The sequence below is a fragment of the Marmota monax genome, unplaced genomic scaffold (assembly GCF_021218885.2).
Source record: "Marmota monax isolate L192 unplaced genomic scaffold, Marmota_monax_Labrador192_F-V1.1 WCK01_AAM20220418_F8-fsc00017, whole genome shotgun sequence".
Taxonomy (NCBI): Eukaryota; Metazoa; Chordata; class Mammalia; order Rodentia; family Sciuridae; genus Marmota; species Marmota monax.
This window is the reverse complement of record NW_026695241.1, coordinates 21,422,877-21,443,394: the sequence shown is the minus strand read 5'-3', so window position 1 is coordinate 21,443,394 and position 20,518 is coordinate 21,422,877. Positions and strand designations below refer to the sequence as shown.

Below are 20,518 nucleotides of genomic sequence, written 5' to 3'. Positions count from 1 at the left end.
GGAACAAGATAGGGGTCTAGGAAGAAGAAACAGCTTGGAACATAAAGACCTAGATTGTTTTTTTCATCCTGGGAGCCCAGGCATCTAAAGGAAAGCAAGGTGGATGGAGAAGATAATGGGCATTTATTGAGCACCTCTGTGTGCCAGGCATTGGGCAAGAAAAGATTGAGATTTTTTTTGTCTACTCTATTTGAGGTGCTTTTTTATTAACATCACTTTACCAATGAGGTTTCTAAGGCTCAGAAGCCTGTAACTTACTGAAGGTTATTAAGAAGGGACTGATGCTGGGCATAGTGGTGCATGCCTGAGATTCTAACAGCTTGGGAGGCTGAGGCAGAAGGATCACAAGTTCAAAACTAGCCTCAGCAATTTAGTGAGGTCCTGAGCGACTTAGCAAGACCTTGTCTCAAATAAAATTAGAAAGGGGCCTGGGGGTGTGGTTCAGTGGTTAAGTGCCCCTGGGTTCAAACCCTAGCACAAAAAAATATTTTAAAAGGGTTGGGGGGGGGCCGCTGAGCCAGGTTTTAAACCTAATTCTATCCAACTCTAAAGCCTGTTATTTTTTTTTTCCAACTTAGCACCTTAGTGGGAGAATAATCTCAAAGTGAGCAAAGGGAAAAAGGTGGGCAGAGAAGAGGTAGGGTGCTTCCAGAGTCAAATCCTGCTGAAGTTACAATCCCATCTTCCACTCCCTCCTTAGTAAGGTGAAGGGATATGGTAGTGGGGAAGAGAACTGGTTCCTTCCCATCAGACACCACCGCTGCAACTCCTGTGCTGGTACCCAGGGGCTGTAGCATGAAATCCCCGGGACATCCAGGGCCTCACCTCCCTTTGTATCCCCCAGCGATCTTCACTTCCTTGGTCCACACCCACCTCTACCTCCCCCATAGGGGCTGGCGCAATTACCAAAGTAAATCTCTTGCTCAAACTTGTTGTCTGTAGAGTAAGCAAACTCTCCAGCTGCAGGATTCACCTGTCGGAAGCAGCTCTCCTTTGGGGGCTGGATGATGCTTCTCTTCTCCTCAATGTCCTCAGCTGTGGTATTTCTGCCAGGCATGCTTTCAACTGTCTGCTCTTGTGGGGAGTAATTGGGCAATCTTGGCAGAGGTGAGAGAGGGGGAAAAGGGGAAAGGTACCCCACTTTCCATTTGGTTTATGATTCACCACAGCTCTTAGGCTCAGCTCCCACACATGTGAGCGACTGAACACCTGTATTTAACTATTAACTTTGTCCCAAAGATGCCAGTTGAATATGGAGCAATCAGAAAGCTTGTCTTCAGCTACCTTTTACCTCCACGGATGGGGCCACACCTTCTGCAGCCACTGGGCAGCACCGTAGGGTGGCCATGCTTCCAACATAAGCCACCGGCCTGCCCCAGCGGGATTGAACACAGGGTCTCACACATGCTGGGCAAGAGCTCTGCCACTAAGCTATATCCCCAGCCTTTTTTATAATTTTTATTTTAAGACAGGATCTTGCTAAGTTGCCCAGCTGACCTTGAACTTGCCATCTTCCTGTCACAACCGCTCAAGTAGCTGGGATGACAGGTGTACAACACCAGGCCTGGCAACATAACGCTGCCCCCCCCCCCCACTTTTTAAAACATTGGTTCCCTTAGAGTTTAAAAGGACTTAAAGAAGGGACCTCACTTCTTACATTACCTCACCCTAAAAGTGTGGGTAGTTATTTAATGTCTGTCCACCCAGTTGACAGGCTATAATCTTATTAAAGGTACACATCTGTTCTTTTATATTGAAGTTCCGGCAGACTATCTGAAAGTAGCAAGAATGTAATTTATATTTGTCCAATAAATGAATAAATAAATAGATAGATATCCACTTGTGACTGGTTCTCTGCCCTGCAGCTGGCTGGGTTTTGAGTCAGTGACACCTGGCTTTGTACAGAGTGAGACAGAGTCAGACCTCAGTGCTGTGAGGTGTCTGCCTTCCTTACTTTCACCATGGATACATTTCTGAGAACACCTGAATGGTAACTGGAACTGCAGTTGGATAGCTACATCTGCTGGGGAAGGCCAAGAACCAATCCCTTTCCTTTAAGGTGGTGGTTCACAAATGGAGGTGATTTTTATCCCTCAGAGACATTTGATGGTGTTTGAGTCATCTTTGGTCGTCACAACTTGGGGGTGCTACTAGCATCTAGCGGGGAAATGCCAGAGATGCTGCTAACATCCTACAATGCATAGGACAGCTCCTTAAAACAAAACAAAACATGTGTTTAACCCAGAATGTCAGTAGTGCAAAGGCTGAGAAAATTACTTTGAAGAGATCGCAGAGAATGGTTGGTGGTAGAGAGCATGAGGTTGATAGTAGAATACATTGCAAAATAAGGAATGTATGCTGCGGGTGTAGCTCAGGGGTAGACCCTTGCCTAGAGTGAGTGGTAAGCCCTGAGTTCCATCCCCAGCAACACAAAAAATTAATAAGATAAAATAAAGAGTGTGAGCCCACCTGGGAGTCCTTGAAGGGGAGCTAGGGATCCTCAGTGGCACACCTGGGGCCTGGTCAGCCTACCTGTAGTAAACTGGAAGCCGCAGCTCTGGCTGCTTTTCTTCCTTGGGGGGCAGGATGATAACTGGAGGCTCAAACTCTGCTGTCTCTTCTGCCTCCAGCTGTTTCAGGAGCTCCAGGTCGCTTTTGGAGGTGAGCTCATCCCGGATGTGGCTCCAGTCATACTGCTGACGCAGGAACGTCTGCCACTTATTGGGTGATACCCCAGGCCTCGCAGGACGCTTGCTCTGGATCCACCGGGCTGTGCGCTTGTTCAGCTTTTCCAGCACGATGGCCTCCCAGTCTCTGGCCTCCTTCTCATGAGGGGGAAGCCACAGTTCCCTTTCCTCCAGGTTCACATCTGGAGAAGGCGGTGGACTCAGCAAATCTGGATCCTTTTGGGAATAAAGGGGGAGACGGGGAGATCCTCTCTGGACTGGGCTTGCTGGCTTTGATTTCTTCTGCTTCTTGACAAGATTGTCAGGGCTTGCCGTCTTCATAGCCTGGGAGATGACCTCTGTTCTCAGGGACTTGACACTGACAGGTTTCTCACATTGGGCCTTCCTGATCTGGGAAGGTGGGACGATGTCATCTGTGTCGTAGATATGGTCAAAGCTATACTGGCTGTAAGGCATGCTGGGCAGGCCTCGCTGCCACATCACCTCCTGAGAGAAGGTAAGGTTGGCAGCAGCCTTCTTCAGATACTGGTTCTTGAGCTTTGCACAGCGCTGAGGGCCAAAGTGGAAGACGGGTGGCACGTTGGAGACAGATGCACATACCTCTTGGTTCAGTTTTGAGAAGCCAAGAGTCATGCCCCATCCCAGCCGTGGGGGGAGTGACTCAGGGTACTGATGAGAGAAGAAGGTCTTTTCTTTTTGGGTCCCAGTCATATTTCCTAGCAAAAACTTTCTTCTATGCTGCCTGGTCCAGAGGCAGGGCCTGCAGCTGTGACAGGAACCTGTTAAGAGGATGGGACGAACTGGTGGAGGTCTGTAGAAATCAGACTCGTGTACAGAAAGAGACTATCTTGGAAGATAGATGAGAAAAGGAATGGGGTGGGGTGAGAAAGCCAAGCAGATTAGAAGGACAGAAGAAAGAAGTAGTGCAACATATAAAGTATTTCCTTGTATCAGACCCAGTATTTATATCTGTCCCCAGTAGTTTCCCATTTCTAATTGTCTTCAGATATTGCTTTTTCTCTGTTCAAAAGGCTTATAGGAAGCTGGGATGGTGTCATATGCCCGGGTCCCTGCTCCCAAACAGGAGCATTGCTTGAGCCAGGAGTTCAAGGGTACCCTGGACAACATAGCAAGATCCCCCTCCCAACTCTGTCACACAAAAATAGCTTATAGCATAAAGTTCGAACAACTCAGCCTGGCATTCAGGGTTCAACATGAGCAGGACCCCAGCTTAGGACTTTGTCCTGACTGGTAAACTCTGCTAAAGCCAGCTGGATCCCCTATTCCTCCACAAGCTTCCTCCTGTGCCTTCTGCATGAAATGGCCTTTTCTTCCATACTTGACACAAATTCTATCCCTTCTCTTAGGACAACTCAATTCCCCTACATGCCCATAACTTCTTCTATCCAGGCCCAGTCACACACAAATTGATATCATTCCTAATTCATACCACTTAGTTTAACTATTACTCCTGCGACACCTCATGTTGTTAAATATTGGGCTCTCTAACTGAACTATCCACATCTGCTGTCTTTTCTGCTCTTCAAGTTACCCAGTACTTTTCCATATTGCTATATAATCTTCATCATTAAAATATTTGAGGGGTAGCACATTTTTTCAACTGGATAAATAACTTCATCTCTTCCTTAACTATTGGCTCTCTCCAGGTTTTAACTAAAATGGAAAGCACCGTAGAAAACAAATACTTTTAGTATTTTGTTTTGTATTTCCTTTGGAAATACTCTCTTGGTCTAATAATGATAGTTGAAAATCATAGAGTATTTTGCTAAGGGCTTCACAGAGGAAGGTTTTCGGAGTCCAGCTCCAACAGGGGGTCTCAGGAGACAGATGGTGAGGAGTCGGCGAAAGGGGGTGGAGAAACAACACAGACACAAAAGTGAAGGTGCTGAATCCCAATCTTTACTTGTGAAGTTAATCATATATACTTTTCATTTTGGCAGGCTCACAGTACTTTGTGGTTACAAAACAGGAATCATTATTCAAAGAAACAAAATATTACGTAGCTACAATTAGATAAGAAGAATGTATCTTGGCATATGCATGAGCAAACATTTTTTACTTTCAGTTCGCATTTTGCTTTGAGCTGTTTCTGCTTAGTTAGCTTTTAATAATAGTTAGAAATGTCCCAGACTATTGGCCTATACCTGGACTATTCTTTCTTGACTTAACTGACTAGAATCGGCGCCACGGTTATAGCAAGTGGTTAACTTGAAAAAAGAGGCTATTAATTTTAATCAAACAAGAGCAAGAGCACCAAACCATTGTGCACAGGAACAAGAACAAGTTGCCCAGTACTAAGCACTAATCTGTCTTCTTAACATTAATTCTTCTTCTCTAGATTTCAATTTAATTTCTCAAAAACTTCCTTGACTGTTTTTCCTACAGGGGGTTTTTCATTAAACATTAACAATTTACGTTCCACAGCTGAATCATTGCATTTAGAGCAAACAGATTTATTCTTTAGAAGTAGTTGCATTAATTGGGAAAGTCATGTTTTTTCCTTCGTACTTAATGGTCATATGAGAAGTCGCAACTATACTTATTAAAGGAATACAAAACCAAACCAGCCCATTCCCAGGAACACACTGCGCTCCTCTGGAGGATGGACGCCTTGCGCCATCCACCTCAGTAGGGCCTTGCCTTTGCCTGAGTCAGGGAAGGGGTGCAGCAGAAGGTATGATCCTGGAAGAAGCTGAGGCTCACCAAGGTGAATTGTTTACATGGCCCATAAGTAGGGGAGTCAGGGGGCAAATCCAGTCTGCATGACTGTAGCTTCAGTGTAGTTAATCTCTGTGCCACTCTGGCCTTAGCTCAAGCTCCTCTCCCCACCACCTCAGCATGCTAACCTGGCACTCCCAGGAGCAGGTACCACTATTCTTTAACATTCTTTCTATCTCAGTCATATCAACCTCTGCCCATCCTGGACTGCCCCAGTGTGCACCCACAGACCAGGTATGACTCTTCTCTTTCTCCATAAAATGAAATACATACCTCCTGTCTCTAGGGTTTGATTTATCCTCCTGTCTTCCAAATAATAAATCTGACCTTGTGGTGTTTCTGTTAAGGGTCAATTTTCATCTAGATGCTTCTAGGCCAGAACTGATAACTTCCCTCAGATTATGTCAGACGGGATTATTTTGATATCCTTGCAGGATATTTTTGCACATAAAATTAACTTTGGTTGTTTAATTTTTCACAACTGTGAAGGCCTCATGCCACAAGGGCACTCAGTAGTTAGTCAAAATAGAGAAATTAGGTAGAGGCTGGTCACAAGGAGATATTTTTCCTGAAAGAGTACCTACTCGGACTGATTGAAAATGAACTGTCACATGAGAACACTATTTGTGTTCTTCTGACTTACATGTGCTCTAATAAGAATTTCAAATTCTTGCACAATGATGTGTATCTTGCTGCTTAGGTGGGAGCATTTTGATTCCAAACACTTTAAAAACAGAAAGAGGATGATTCATTCCAGGATGACTGCCTGTGTGGGGTGATCGAGGTTATCCCCAGATATATGTCTTTTAACATGTGACATAAGAAACCTTGGTAACAGTGTTAGCATTTTATCACTGTGACTAAAACACAGGACAAGAACAACTTAGAGGAGGAAATGTTTATTTTGGCTCTTGGTTTCAGAGGTCTCAGTCCGTGGTGAGCTGACTCCATTGCTCTGGGCTGGAGATGAAGTAGAACATCATGGCAGAAAAGCATGGCAGAAGACAGCTGCTTGCCTCAGGGCAGCCAAGGAGCAGAGAGAGAACTCAAAAAGCCAGGGACAAAATATATAATCCCCAAGGCACACCCCCAGTGAAGCACTTTGTCCAGCCATACCTCATCTGTTTACAGTTACCACCCAGTAATTCATTCAAATTACTAACCCACTAACTGGATTAATCCATGGATTAGGATATAGCTCTCATAATCTAATCATTGTATCTCCTACCTTTACACAGGAGCTTTTGAGCAACACCTCATATCCAAACCAAAACAGTAAAAATGTAAACAGAAAGAATACCATATTATCATTAGCAGTTATATTCTTAAGGAATAGTAGTTTTCATCTGATAGAGTGGCTAATCAAAAAGGAAGGAAACACATGAAAAGTCTATTTTAAACCCGATAATCTGCCCTCTTCTGGATGGAAAATGCCAAGATGAAGGTAACTGAAATATTTTCAATAGATTGGCAGAATGTAACTTTTGGTCAGAAGAGGCTCGTCATTGTCAGTCTTAGAGTTAGAAGACAGAGCTAAGGCCAGATTCTGCACTTCCCAACCATGACACCTTCAAAAACTGGTTTGCCAATCTGAAAATGGAGAGTCTGACTGATACCTGTCCTAATTTAGTGTTGATAGGAAGCTGAAATTTAGTGTTGATATGATACCAGAAACTTGTGAACATTCTGTGTAAGCTGCAAAGTACCTCCTCCCTCTACTCCAGAAGTTCCCCTCATTTCCACACCCTCAACTTTTTAGTTTCCATTTCTCATTATATATTCACCCAGTTAAATAGCTGTCTCCAGAGATTATTTTGGAAATTCTGCCATAAAGATGATCTGTTCCAATGCCTTCATTTTAAAAATCCCCGAATCAGGGTCCAGAGAGAGGTTGATTAAGATCCTAGTCCTGGTTGGTATCTGAAGTAATACTGACTCTTTGTCACCTAATCATCCAGAGTCTGAAACTGCCCCAGGCTGCCTCATTCAATGAATGCACATGAAAACCTTTTTAATCCTGGTGCAGCCTGCAGTGTTTTGAAATTACCTGAAAAATGGCCTCCTACAGCACAGTCCTTAAAGGAAAGCAAGGTCTTGCGCCTTCAGTCTTCTTTGGATTCTTAGATTTAAAAGTTGTTTATATTGGTCACCAAGCAACCAACTCTTCAGAATTTCTTGAGTTTCCTGATGGAACCTGTGGATTCAATTGGGGGTATCTTTGACTATTGATTCAATTTCCTTCTATAAACTGAGTTTTGAGAAATTATATCATACTTATTGATTGGTGGCTTAGTGGATTTCTTAGTTATTTGAAAAATAAACCTCTAGAGCTAGGCAGTTTAATTTTTTTTTTTTTCCCATAAGGAGTTTGTACATCAGGGATCTCAGGGACCCAGAGTCTGCTTCTGCTAAAAAGCAGTGACTCTTCACTTGGGCCTGTATATGTCTGATAGATAATTAAAAGCAGAATAACAGCTTGACATCTCTATGTTCATTTGCCCCTGTCTCTTTCAAGTACCTCAAACTAGGGGTCAGATTACTGCTCAATTCTCCATGAAGACATGTCAATCATTTAAGGAATGTTCATGTAAACCCGATAATCTGCCCTCTTCTGGATGGAAAATGCCAAGATAAAGGTATCTGTTTGTGACATTTATTGGGTCTCAAGTCAGACGCCTGAATCTGGAAGTCCCAACTACCATTTGGACACTCACTTGCATCGGGAGTAAGATAAAAATTACATAAAAAGGAAAAATGAATTTATTAGCAGTTTGGCCAAATTGGGAAGACAGCTAATCTGCCTTCTCCCAACCTATAGTTATGTTATATTTTATAGGAGGGATCATTCTTGTTGAACAAAAGCCCAGAAATATATACGTGTAGATTCATCTGAGGGAACTGAGAGATGTGTGCTCATTCTGGTTTTCTGGGTTCTGTTGCATCTTCCTGGTGCCAGGGGGCAGGGCTTTGGGAGCAGTTTCAGCTTCTGATTTCAACATGATGTGACTGCCTGTTGGAAGCTGGGATAGAGAAATTAGCTTAAAGAACAGCAATGGCTAGGAATGAGGAAGAAACCACTTGAGGCTTTTCTGAAAATTTCCGATTTTAAGAGTGCCTGTTACAAAATTTGTCCTGATAAGAGGGAAGATTTCTGGGCCGAAGGTTCTGTCTAGTTGGCCCAGGTCATACTTTTCAGATGGTCATATCTTTTGTTTCCCGGCAAGATTGGCATTTGGGACCAGCCTGAGTACTGACTTCAGTGCCTAGGCACAAACTGTACTCAGACCCTGGGCTCCTGAAAAAGGGCAGAGGATGCTTTCTCTCTCTCTCTCTCTCTCTTTTTTTTTTTTTAAAGAGAGTGAGAGAGAGAGAGAATTTTTTTTTAATATTTATTTTTTAGTTCTCGGCGGACATAACATCTTTGAGAGGATGCTTTCTCTAGGATGGAAAGAGAAGGGTCGAAAGATGACAGGACTAAATATTAAAACCTTGTAGATTCCTCAGAAAGTTAAACAGAATTACTGTGAATAGATATCAGTAGACTCATATTTATATGAAAGTCTCTGCTTTCAGTATTTCGGGTGTATACCCAGAAGTGGACCTGTTGGATCATATAGTAGTAATTCTGTCTCAAAAAATAAAAAGGGCTGAGGATGTAGTTCAGTGATAGAGCACCCCTGGGTTCAGTCCCCAGGACCGCAAAACAAATAAACAAAAAAAGAAATACCATGATGAGCTTCCTGGTAGCCACCTATTTACACACATTTGTAAATATTTACTTAGACACTATTCCTCGGAGTGGGATTGAGTCAAAGAGAATGCATCTTTTACTATTTTTATACAGAATGCTCCAATATATGAGTGTATTTTCCAAATTCTCTTCTCAACATAGGATATCATTATGTGAGAGGCAAATAAAGCATAATGGTTCAGAGCATAGGCTGGGGAATCTGTTTGCAAAGGCATGAATCCCAATACTTCCATTTTCTAGATGTGTGATGTTCATCAAATCAGTTAACCCCTCATATAGTCCTTTTTTAAAAAAAAATCCTGTTTTTCAGTTGTAAATGGACACAATACCTTTATTTTGTTTGTTTATTTTTATGTGGTGCTAAGGATCGAACCCAGAGCCTCACACATGCAAGGCAAGCACTCTACCTCTGAGCCACAACCCCAGCCCTTCATATAGTTCTTTTTTAAAAATACTTTTTAGATATACATGACAGTAGTGTATTTTGACATATCATACATACATGGAGTATAACTTCCCATTCTTTTTATTTATTTATTTATTTTTTAGTTGGACACAATATCTTTATTTATTTTTATGTGGTGCTGAGGATCGAAGCCAGGACCTCGAATGTGCTAGGCGAGCGCTCTACTGCTGAGCCACAACCCCAGCCCTAACTTCCCATTCTTGTGGTTGTACATGATGTAGAGTTACACTGGTCATGTTTATATATGAACATAGGAAAGCTATGTCTGATTCATTCTACTATCTTTTCTATTCCCATCCCCCTCCCTTTCTTTTCCTTCATTCCCCTTTGTCTAATCTGTCCAACATAGACCCACCTCATATAATTCTTGTAAGGATTAAGAATTAAATTATTCCCTGTCTTCAGTTCTCAGTATCCCCAACTCCCCACAAATTATATTATTTCCTTTCTTTAAATTCTGAGGCTCTATGCATAAAATACTGGAAGTATCTCATAGAATCAATACAAGAGTAATTGGAGCTGAGGGGAGTTGTGTGATTAACGACCAGTAGGCCTCAAGACAACTTGGAACTAGGTTTGTCTGAGAAGGCTTGTAGGATGGTCTTATTTGGGAGCAGAAGTAAACACAGCTTATACATATCCAGGTTTCTCCAATAACAAGGTTATGAAATTATTAATGTAAAATCTTAACAGGCCTTGGAAGGGGCCTAAAGCTTAAGTTTGATAAAAAACATAACCAATAATTTATGAAAAAATGAAAAAGGTGAGAAATATAGGATGAGCAGGAGATAAAGTTCACCTAACGGAGCAAAATGACAACCCAGTATAGCAAAATCATAATTCCTATTACATCATTTGGCTATTTTTGCTCCTCTATGGATTGCAGCTCAGAGGTTACATAGCTGGCTAGTAAGATGTCAAGACCCTTAGATGGAGGACCGATGTGAAGGATAAGCACTGATAGATAACACACAAGCAAAAAATGTGGTGCATATTTGTAAAGAAAAGGCTTAGAAGTAGTAACGAATGCCAGTTATCCAATAAAGTGATAAAACTGGATTCCAGTCCTGCATTTCTCTCAGCTATTAGGCTTTGCTAGGTGCCAGGTTTCTTTAAAAGCCAGCCCTGGTCCAGGACACTTTTCCTGGGCCAAAGAGAGCCTAAGAAGCAGAACTAGGAAGTTGTTCTTCATCATAAAGCAGTTTTTAGTGGAGGCGGCCTCAAGAAAGTCCATGAGTAACTATTTTCGTTTTCTGATTGGCAGGGCTCCGCCCTTCCCCTCTCCGACAAATGAGAGGCTGGGCCGGGTGGGCACTTAGCTTGCATCAAGCAGCCGGCCACTAGAGGACCTCTAACTTTCTCCCTTCTCCGGTTCAGTTGCGAAGACTGAGTTAAGGTGCAAAATGGTTACCTCTTCGCTCTCTGTCCTGCGAGCGTGCGGGTTGTACCAATGGGGCCTGAAGAATTGGGCGCGAATGTCAGGGCCTCCTCTGCTTAGGCTGGGTGGCCGCAGCACTTGGGCTTCTTCACGGACAACTGCGACACTAAGCCTGAAGCCCTCGGGCCGCTGCTGCTGGGACGAGCCGCTGCACATCGCAGTGCGCGGCCTGGCCCCCCAACAGCCGGTCACGCTGCGCGCGTCCCTGCGCGACGAGAAGGGCGCGCTTTTCCGCGCCAACGCGCGATACCGCGCGGACGCAGAGGGCAAGCTGGACCTGGCGCGCGCGCCCGCGCTGGGCGGCAGCTTCGCGGGCCTGGAGCCCATGGGGCTGATCTGGGCCATGGAGCCTGATAAGCCGTTTTGGCGCCTGGTGAAGCGGGACGTGCAGACGCCCTTCGTGGTGGAGCTGGAGGTGTTGGACGGCCACGAGCCCGACGTCGGGCAGCAGCTGGCCCGGGCGCTGCACGAGCGCCACTTCATGCTGCCCGGGGTGCGGCGGGTGCCAGTGCGGGAGGGCAGGGTGCGGGCCACGCTGTTCCTGCCGCCAGGTGAGCCCCCACCTGGTCCTCATTGTTCCGGTCTAGCACTGTCTCTTGTCTCTGTGTTATTTTGCCTAGGAAAGAGGTAGATCCCAACATCCCAGAGGTCGGAGTTAAGACGATAGGAATTGAAAGAAAAGCTGCCTGGGAGGTGGACCTGTTGCTCTAAATCTGAGAGATTCTTCAATTCCAGGGCTCATCAGCTAAAAGATATCCTAAGGAAAGGGGAAAGACACTTCTGATAATTTTAAAAAGCATCTGTAGTGGGCTGGGGTTGTAGCTGAGTGCTGGAGAGCTTTCCTAGCATGTGTGAAGCACTGGGTTCAATTCTCAACACCACATATAAATAAGTAACATAAAGGTCCATTAGCAACTAAAAAAAAATTAAAAAACAAAAACAAAAAACCCGTATGTAGGTAGTTTCAACTTTTTAATGGTCTTTAAAAGTTTCTCAGTTTTACAACTTTTCTCCTCATTCCCACAGTATGTTAAGGTTTATGTAAATTAGCAGTTATAAAAGGAGGAAGTCCTCTTCCTGTCAACTGGGAATCTAAGGAGATTATTGGAAACTTTTATATACATAAAGTTATTGGTCAGTGAAAAAAAATGAAAGGATGCTTAGCTTCATTAGTAATGAAGGAGATGCAAAAATAAAAATACAGAATGCATCTCATAACCTCAAGAGTGGCAAAGATTTAGAACTCTGACATGACCAATTGTTACCAAGTACCTGGAAGAAAGAAACTCATGTACGAAGCAGAAGCAGTCACAGTGTTCAGCTACTCTGGGAAAAAAATTTTCTGCAGTTACCTAGTTGAATATGGCTTTCTACTTGTTCTGGTACATGTGCACCCAGAGGCATGTTGTTTGCTAACAGCCCGAATATCCACCAACAGTGGAAGTGATGGATAGGTGGAGCTGTTTCCAGCAAAGGGAATGAGCCACAGCTGCAAGAATCAACTTGTTCCCCACAGTGTTAGGTGACACAATCAAATACCAGAACACATTCAGTATCTTTGCATTGAGATAAAATTCACAAGGCAGGCAAGAGAAGCAAAATGTTATTTAAGGTGCATACGTACTTATGTAAGTGGTGATATTATCAAGAAAACTGGTAGGCCATGGTGGCCTAGAAGGATGGGTCATTCTAGGATAGCCTCAGCAAAGGCTGGAGATGTAGCTCACTGTTAGGGCGCCCCCTGGGTTCAATTCTCAGTACTGCTTCAAACAATAAATTATATATATGTGCGTGTGTGTGTGTGTGTGTGTGTGTGTGTATAGAAAACTAATAGTAAGACATACACCAAGGGGGGCGGGAAATGGACAAAGGGATTCAGAGACTTACATTACATGGTGCCTAGCAAGTGTTTGTTGTGTTTTTCTCTAAACTGGATATGTAAAAGAGAAATTTTCATATTATATAAATGGTGAAAATACCTTATGCATGTAATCATGCAAAATGGAGCCTTTTATTTATTTTTTATTGTAGGGTTGAGGATTGAACCTAAAGCCTTGCATCTGCTAGTCTAGTGCTTCACCAGCCCTAGTAAGTAGCATTTTGAGTCTGTGCCCATTAGCATTTGAGACTTTTGAGCTGTTCTGTGTGATGCAAAATATGGATATAGCACAGTTTATATTCATTCACCAGTCAAAGCACATTTGTTTGCAGTTTGTGGCAATTATATAAGGCTGCTACAAACACTTCGACACAAGCTTTTGTGTGAAGACAGTTTTTATTTCTCTTGGGTAAAGACCTAGGCATGGGATTTTGGGGTCATATAGGAAGAATACATTGGCCTTTAGAGGAAACTGTCAACTGATTTCTTCACAGACTGCACTATTTTGCATTACAATCAGCATTGTATGACAGACAGTTCCAGTGGCTGTGCATTCTCTGGCAGTTGGCATTGTCCACTTTTGGGGATTAGGAAAGGCCATATGTTTGTTGCTCTTATTGTTCATTTTTTGTGTGTGTGTGTGTGTGTGTATTTTTTTTCAATGCTGTTACACCCAGGGCATCACTCATGCCAGCCAGGTGCTGTATCACGGGGCCATAAAGTGTTTTTGATCTCAAAAGAAATACAAGGTCTTTGTGAAAATTCGTGGGGCTTTTGTGATACAGAGGGGAATGTGGATTTAGCCTAGGCCACTCTCTGGATGTTTGGATACCAGAGGTCTTTAAGCATTTTTGATAGTGGAAAAGTTGTTCATCTCCCAGTAGGTAATATATGGCTTTTGACGACACTGCAAAGACTTAAAAGGATGAGCAGATAATCCTTGCTTATTTTATAACTCCATTTTCTATTCTGTTTTGTTTCTCCCCAAGAACCTGGGCCCTATCCTGGGATTGTGGACCTGTTTGGACTTGGAGGTGGCCTTCTGGAGTACCGAGCTAGTCTGCTGGCTGGCAAAGGTTTTGCTGTGATGGCTCTGGCTTATTATGGCTATGATGACCTTCCCCGGAGCCTAGAGACTGTGCACCTGGAGTACTTTGAGGAAGCTGTGAACTACCTGCTCCATCACCCTGAGGTTAGATCTCTTCTTAGTTTTGTGGGCTGCTCCCCACCTCATGCGTGCTTTTGGTTTCACAGAAATCAGCCCATTCTTTTTTTTTTAATGTTTATTTTTTAGTTGTAATTGGACAAAATATCTTTATTTTATTTATTTATATGTGGTGCTGAGGATGAAATCCAGGGTCTCACACGTGCTAGTCGAGCACTCTACCACTGAATCAGCCCCACAGCCCATTCTTGGGGGCCTCTCCTAATCCAGCAGCCACTGCCTTGCATAGACACTTCTCAGGGATACTTCTGTGCAGTTCTACATTATCACATTTCCTGTTAGTAAAGAGGTTACTAGTTGATATTCTGGAATTCTGAATTCCAGTTTGTTTTAGTATTTCATAGGCTACCTTTGAGAACCTTGAGATCGACAGGAAGTAAACTGTAATAAAAGGCCATGACCTTCCCCAGGAGACGCCTGCTTGTAAGTCTTTGTGCTCAGCCACCCTCTCTCCCCCATACCCCTGTGAGAGCACAGGGTTAACCTTAAAGAAGGAAATTGACAGCCATCATCTGAGTTCCTGGAATAGTTTATGGTTTTTAGACTCAGTGTAGCCAAGAATGAGGAGGCAGTCCTTGCTAATTGTATAATTCAATCAGGGCACAATATGGATGGAAGCACTGGAGCTCTCAGAAAAGGTGATATGATTGGGCGTGGTGGCACACACTTGTAATCCCAGCAGCTCAGGAGGCTGAGGCAGGAGGATCACAATTTCAAAGCCAGCCTCAGCAACTTATCAAGGCTCTAAGTAACTTAGTGAGATCCTGTCTCCAAAGGAAAAAAAAATTTTTTCAAAAGACTGGGGATGTGGCATGTAGCTCATTTGTTAATCAGGCCTGGATTCAATCCCTGGTACAAAAAGAGAGAGAGAAAGAAAGGTAATATGACCAGGCACCATGATGCACACCAATAATATCAGTAACTCTGGATGCTGAGGTAGGAGATTACAAATTCAAGGCCAGCCTGGGCAATTTAGTGAGCCCCTGGCTCAAAATAAAAAATAAAGGGCTGGGGATGTGACTTAGTGGTAGAACACCACTGGGTTCAATCCCCAGTTAAACACACCAATTATGTAGTTTCTAAAGCAGGAAGAATGTGTATGTGTGTGTGTGTGTGTGTGTGTATATATATATATTTGTAGATGGACACAATACCTTTAATTTATTTATTTTTTATGTGGTGCCAGGGATCAAACCCGTGCCTCACACATGCTAGGCGAGTGCTCTACTGCTGAGCCACAACCCAGCCCCAGAATGTATATATTTTTTTAGGTAAAAAAACATACTTTTTCATGTTCAATGTCAAGGGGTGACCCTCCTTGAAGGGCAAGGAAGCTCCTTTTCTGAAGATTTGTTTCCTCACTCAGGATAAGGGCCTTAAGCAGGCCAGGCTATTCCTGCTTCACTATGTGTGACTGCACAGGACTTCCTGCAGTTCCCAGAGCACCGGCTCTCTTCCCTATGCTTGTGACATGCCATCTTCTTGGAATGTCCTCTTCACCTCCTTTTCTTGTCAAGGGTGAAGGTGATTAGAAAGCTTACAGGAGCCAGGTGTGATGGTATACACCTGTAAACCCAGCTCCTCAGGAGGCAGAGGCAGGAAGATCTCTAGTTTGAGGCCAGCCTCAGCAGCTTTTTGTGGCCCTAAGCAACTTTCAGAGACCCTTGTGAAAATAAAAAAGGATTGGGGATGTCACTCAGTGGTAAAGTGCCCCTGGATTCAATCCCTAGTACCTTAATAATAAGTATAATAAAGAAAAAGAAAAGGTGATTGGGTGTAGTGAAAAAAGTATAAGATATACACAAAGATAAGTTAAATTGGGCATTTTATTTTGCCAATGTCTTAACTCCATATGTTGTCACATCTACTTCCTCTGACAACCTGGATTGATTAAAATATCACTTAGTTCTTACCACTTTCATGAAACCAGTAAGGGTGCTGTTACGGAAGCCACAAAGAAACAACAAAGACTGCTGGGAGGGCTGGGGCGCAGCTCAGTGGTAGAGCACTTGCCTAGCATGTCTGAGGCACTGGGTTTGGTTCCCAGCACCATATAAATAAACAAAATAAAGGTATCGTGTTTATCTGCAACTAAAATTAAAAAAAAAAAACTGCTGTGAGAGGTCTATCAAATGGCCATCTGTTGATAACATAGAGGACTTTGGAATATAGGACAAGAGCAGCCAGTCCCACGGGATAGTACAAACCCGAACTAACATTTGATAGGTTAATACTTTGTTTTTTAGGGATTTTGGGGGGTGGGGGTAGGGAAATATTGGGGATTGAACTCAGGGCACTTGAACACTAAGCTGCATCCCCAGCCTTATTTTGTATTTTATTTAGAGACAGGGTCTCACTGAGTTTCTTAGTAGCTCGCTTTTGCAGAGGCTGGCTTTGAACTTGTGATCCTCCTGCCTCAGCCTCCCAAGCCGCTGGGATTACAGACATGCACCGCTGCATGTGACTTAGATTAATAATTTGAATGGATTACTGGGTGGTAACTCTAGGAAGGTGGAGATGGCTGGGTAAGTGGGCCACTAGGGGATTATATTATGCCACAGACTTCTCGCTTGAGCTCTCTCCACCCCCTGGCTGTCCTGAGCTGAGCAGCTTTCCTTTGCCACACCTTCTGCCATGATGTTCTGCCTCGATTCAGGTCCAGAGCAATGGAGTAGGCTGGACATGACTGAGACCTCTGAAACATGAGCACATAAAAAATTTTCCTCCCTTTAGGTTGTTCTTATAAGGTAGGGAGGAAGCATATGTAGACTTCCCTAGGTTACAACATGGAGAGAAGGTAGAGCTCAGATTCAGGCTCAGATCCAGCTGATTTCCCACATGGTCACTGTTCACTCTATTACAAGGATGGGAGATTCATTCTTCTTTTTCTTCTGTCCCATTTTCAGGTAAAGGGTCCAGGGATTGGGCTGCTTGGGAATTCCAAAGGAGGAGAACTCTGCCTTGCCATATCCTCTTTCCTGAAGGGCATCACGGCTGCAGTCATAATCAATGGCTCTGTGGCTGTTGTTGGGGCAAGCATACACTACAAGGACGAGACGCTGCCCCCTGTGGGTATCATGAGAGATCGAATCAAGGTGACCAAAGATGGCATCATGGATGTTGTGGAAGCCCTGAAAAGTCCTTTGGAAGACCAGAAGAGCTTTATTCCCGTGGAGAAGTCTGACACCACCTTCCTGTTCCTTGTGGGTCAGGATGACCACAACTGGAAGAGCGAGTTCTATGCTAATGAGGCCTCTAAACGCTTGCAGGCCCATGGGAAGGAGAAGCCCCAGATCATCTGTTACCCAGAAGCAGGACACTACATTGAGCCCCCTTACTGGCCCCTGTGCAGGGCTGCCCATCATGTCTTGGTGGGTGGTCCTATTGTCTATGGAGGGGAACCCAGGGCTCATACCATGGCCCAGCTGGATGTGTGGGAACAACTCCAGACTTTCTTTCACAAACACCTGGGTGGTGAGAGTTAAGGAGGGCTCTTCCAAAAATTTAACCCATTATCTAAAGGTTTGGAGGATAAAACTTGAATATATTCTAAGGACACCAGTTAAGATTAGTTCAACTGATTAGAGGAGTTATTATTATAACTCTTCTAAGTTGCATACTGTTATTTTTAAATATTACTATTCAAAATAGTGTCTATCCAAGGGCTGGGGTTGTAGCTCAATAGTAGAGCACTTGCCTAGCATGCACAAGGTCCTAGGTTTAATCCCCAATACCTCAAAAAAAAAAAAAGTGCCTATCCAAAAAATGATATCAGGAATGAAAAGGGAGCCTTAAGTATATACACTTTTATTAAATTAAAAATTGGACCAGTATAGACAAAGCAATTGTCTCTTTCATTTCTTAGGTTACTGCTGCTACCCATGCAGCAACAACAAAGGATCTTGAGTAGGGGCTATGAGAGATTAAGAAAAACACAGAGGGCTGGGATGTGGCTCAAGCGGTAGCGCGCTTGCCTGGCATGCATGCGGCCCGGGTTCGATCCTCAGCACCACATACAAAGATGTTGTGTCCGCCGATAACTAAAAAAAAATAAATATTAAAATTCTAAAAAAAAAAAAAAAAAGAAAAACACAGAGACATTTTTAAGCAAGGCTGGGGCCAAGTGGGACACTGCCCTCTGATGGAGAAATAGTGACACAGAACTAGCTCAGCATGTTTATTATATAGGGTCTCATTATCAGGAAGTTTAACTACAGAAGCTTTGTAAATTGTTCAAGGCTTGTGAGTTATGAAGAGGCTTCTTTGTGTACTATAAAGTTACAGAGCTAGAAACATTTTTGTAGTTATCCTGCTGTTACAGTGTTAGGAACTTCCTGCTGCTATCCTGCTGTACCCAGAAAACCCATTTACTAGAACATCCGACTATTTCCCAGGAGTGGCTTTTTCCTACACTGTAGTATCAGCCGATAACTGGGGCTCATTCACTTTCCATAGGATATTGTCCCCTCTATCACCCTCATTCCTGGAAGTCATATTTGGGATATATTATTATGTATCTTTCCAGATGTTATGCTTTAATATACTATATGTAACAATAAAAATGCTTTTTATCGCACAAATATATTTTAACAAGAATATTTATTTTACAAAACAAGTAAATATTGGGGAAAGAGGACCTTCTATCTGACATAAACCCTATGCAACAGCAACACATGGGACTGACAAACATTTTATTCTGGGAAGGAAAATAGTGGTTGGGGAGGAAAACAGAGCCTCCAGGACACCTCTATGAAGCTCAGCACTAATGCTTATAACTGATCTGTGAGGCAAATAAAGGATGTGGGCAGGCAAAAGATCTGTCTACAACTTTTTAAGGCCAAAGTAATCTGCTAAGTCAGTTGTCTCGAGCTGTCCATGGATTGCATGTGGGTCACCACTCATGGAAACCTTGTGTATAGAGACATATGATATCTGGGAATAGCCAGTGGACATTTCCTCTGGTCAATTGTCCAGGTGTTGAGAGCCATAGCAGAAGGGGCCCCAGCAAACTTCCAGCTGCCAGCAAACTTCCAGCTGCCAGCTGATGATTGGCTCACAGCGGCCCCAGCAAACTTCTAGTTGCCAACTGATTGGCTCCTCTGCGGTGATGCTCATTGGGCTGTTTCCCCACCCTTTCAGACCAGGGAGCTGCTCATTGGGGGACTTTTTTGGCTCCGCCCACGCGACCCAGCCAATCGGCCTCAAGAGCAGGAGGAGTGGGGGAGGTTGAGAGGCTTGTAGGAAGCCTGTGGTGGAAGTTGGGCTCGGAAGGTTTTCCTCAAGAGCTGTGTGGTTTGGCGTGTGTTCTAAAAATAAAGTTTGTTTCTTTTGACAAGTGTCTCCTGTATTGTGCCCAGCCAGACTGCGGCATCCAGGGACAGTGTGAATCTCTTTCTTGCTCTGCCGTAGCCCTCATAGCACCTGAGATGGGTGTGACCTGCCAAGATGTCAATCAACCTGCTGACTGCAAAACATTTGGAAGCAAAACTCCCCTTTTGAAACCTTATCCCTGCCTTTGATGTGCCCCTTTAAATAAACCTAGGGAGCCATCTTGTTTTTGTCTAGTTCCAGAACCCATGTGGACTAGATCTATCAGGGGCTTCGTTGCCTGTAAATATATTTCTGAATATCTATGCTTTGTTATTTGCTAATTATCTGAGATTGCAAGTTTTAGGGTGGCTTAGATTCCTGGGCAGAAAGAAGGATGTCTTATTGAGATGCTTGCCACTGTTCTCTCCCCAAAAGTCAGTGCTTGATATTCAGCATGTAGGGGAGGAGGATTTCTTGCCCTCATCCATTGCTAGGTTCCTGGCTGAGTCCCCTACAACAGAAGATAGATCATCATGAGAAAAGTACATGAACTTATTTAACATACGTTTTGCATGATATAGGGGTCTTCAGAAATGAAGTACCAAAGGAACATAGAAATCTGTGTATTTTTATGCACTTTGATGAGGTAATGTATAGGTGTGGAGAAATATGTTTGGATAAAGGGGGTGTGATATAATGGTAATTAACCAGGTTTGGGGATGGACTTTTTAAATCCTATTTAAAAGATTATTCTGTGTCCTTCTGTCTTCAGAGTAAGGTTGTTCCTTTTTTTCCAGGTATAGGGAGTGTTTTAGTCAGCTTTTTCACTGTTGTGACTAAAAGACTTGACCAGAACAATTGTAGAAGAGAAACGTTTATTTAGGGCTCATGGTTTTAGAGGTCTCAATCCATAGACAGCCATCTTCATTCTTCCATTCCTCGGGGCTTGAGGTAAGGCAGAGAACCTCATGGCGGAAGAGTGTGGCAGATGAAAGTGGCTCACATGATGATCAGAAAGGAGAG

General features: G+C 43.5%; 2 protein-coding genes across 2 annotated transcripts in view; one reads left to right on the top strand and one right to left on the bottom strand.

Moving 5' to 3' along the window:
* Positions 1 to 3,461, bottom strand: part of Heatr4 (HEAT repeat containing 4) — a 30,566-nt gene extending 27,105 nt beyond the window's left edge. The window contains exons 1-2 of the mRNA XM_046441126.2: positions 2,533 to 3,461; positions 907 to 1,097 (exon numbers count right to left, since the gene is read on the bottom strand). Of these exons, the coding sequence (XP_046297082.2) occupies positions 907 to 1,097; positions 2,533 to 3,398 (1,057 nt within the window). The 5' untranslated portion in view covers positions 3,399 to 3,461. The remainder of the gene's footprint in view (positions 1 to 906; positions 1,098 to 2,532) is intronic.
* A 7,489-nt stretch (positions 3,462 to 10,950) lies between these two features.
* Positions 10,951 to 18,765, top strand: LOC124090323 (acyl-coenzyme A thioesterase 1). The gene is made up of 3 exons (XM_046440930.2): positions 10,951 to 11,632; positions 13,950 to 14,152; positions 17,092 to 18,765. The coding sequence occupies exons 1-3, from the start codon at positions 11,047 to 11,049 to the stop codon at positions 17,668 to 17,670; spliced, it is 1,368 nt and encodes a 455-aa protein (XP_046296886.1). The 5' UTR covers positions 10,951 to 11,046; the 3' UTR covers positions 17,671 to 18,765.
* Positions 18,766 to 20,518: the final 1,753 nt, after the last annotated feature.

Excerpts from the sequence above, each read along its gene's own strand:
- LOC124090323 (XM_046440930.2), top strand. The coding sequence starts at position 11,047 with ATGGTTACCTCTTCGCTCTCTGTCCTGCGAGCGTGCGGGTTGTACCAA. Across the intron at positions 11,633-13,949 it reads CACGCTGTTCCTGCCGCCAG|AACCTGGGCCCTATCCTGGG; the intron begins GTGAGCCCCCAC and ends TTTCTCCCCAAG. Across the intron at positions 14,153-17,091 it reads ACCTGCTCCATCACCCTGAG|GTAAAGGGTCCAGGGATTGG; the intron begins GTTAGATCTCTT and ends TCCCATTTTCAG.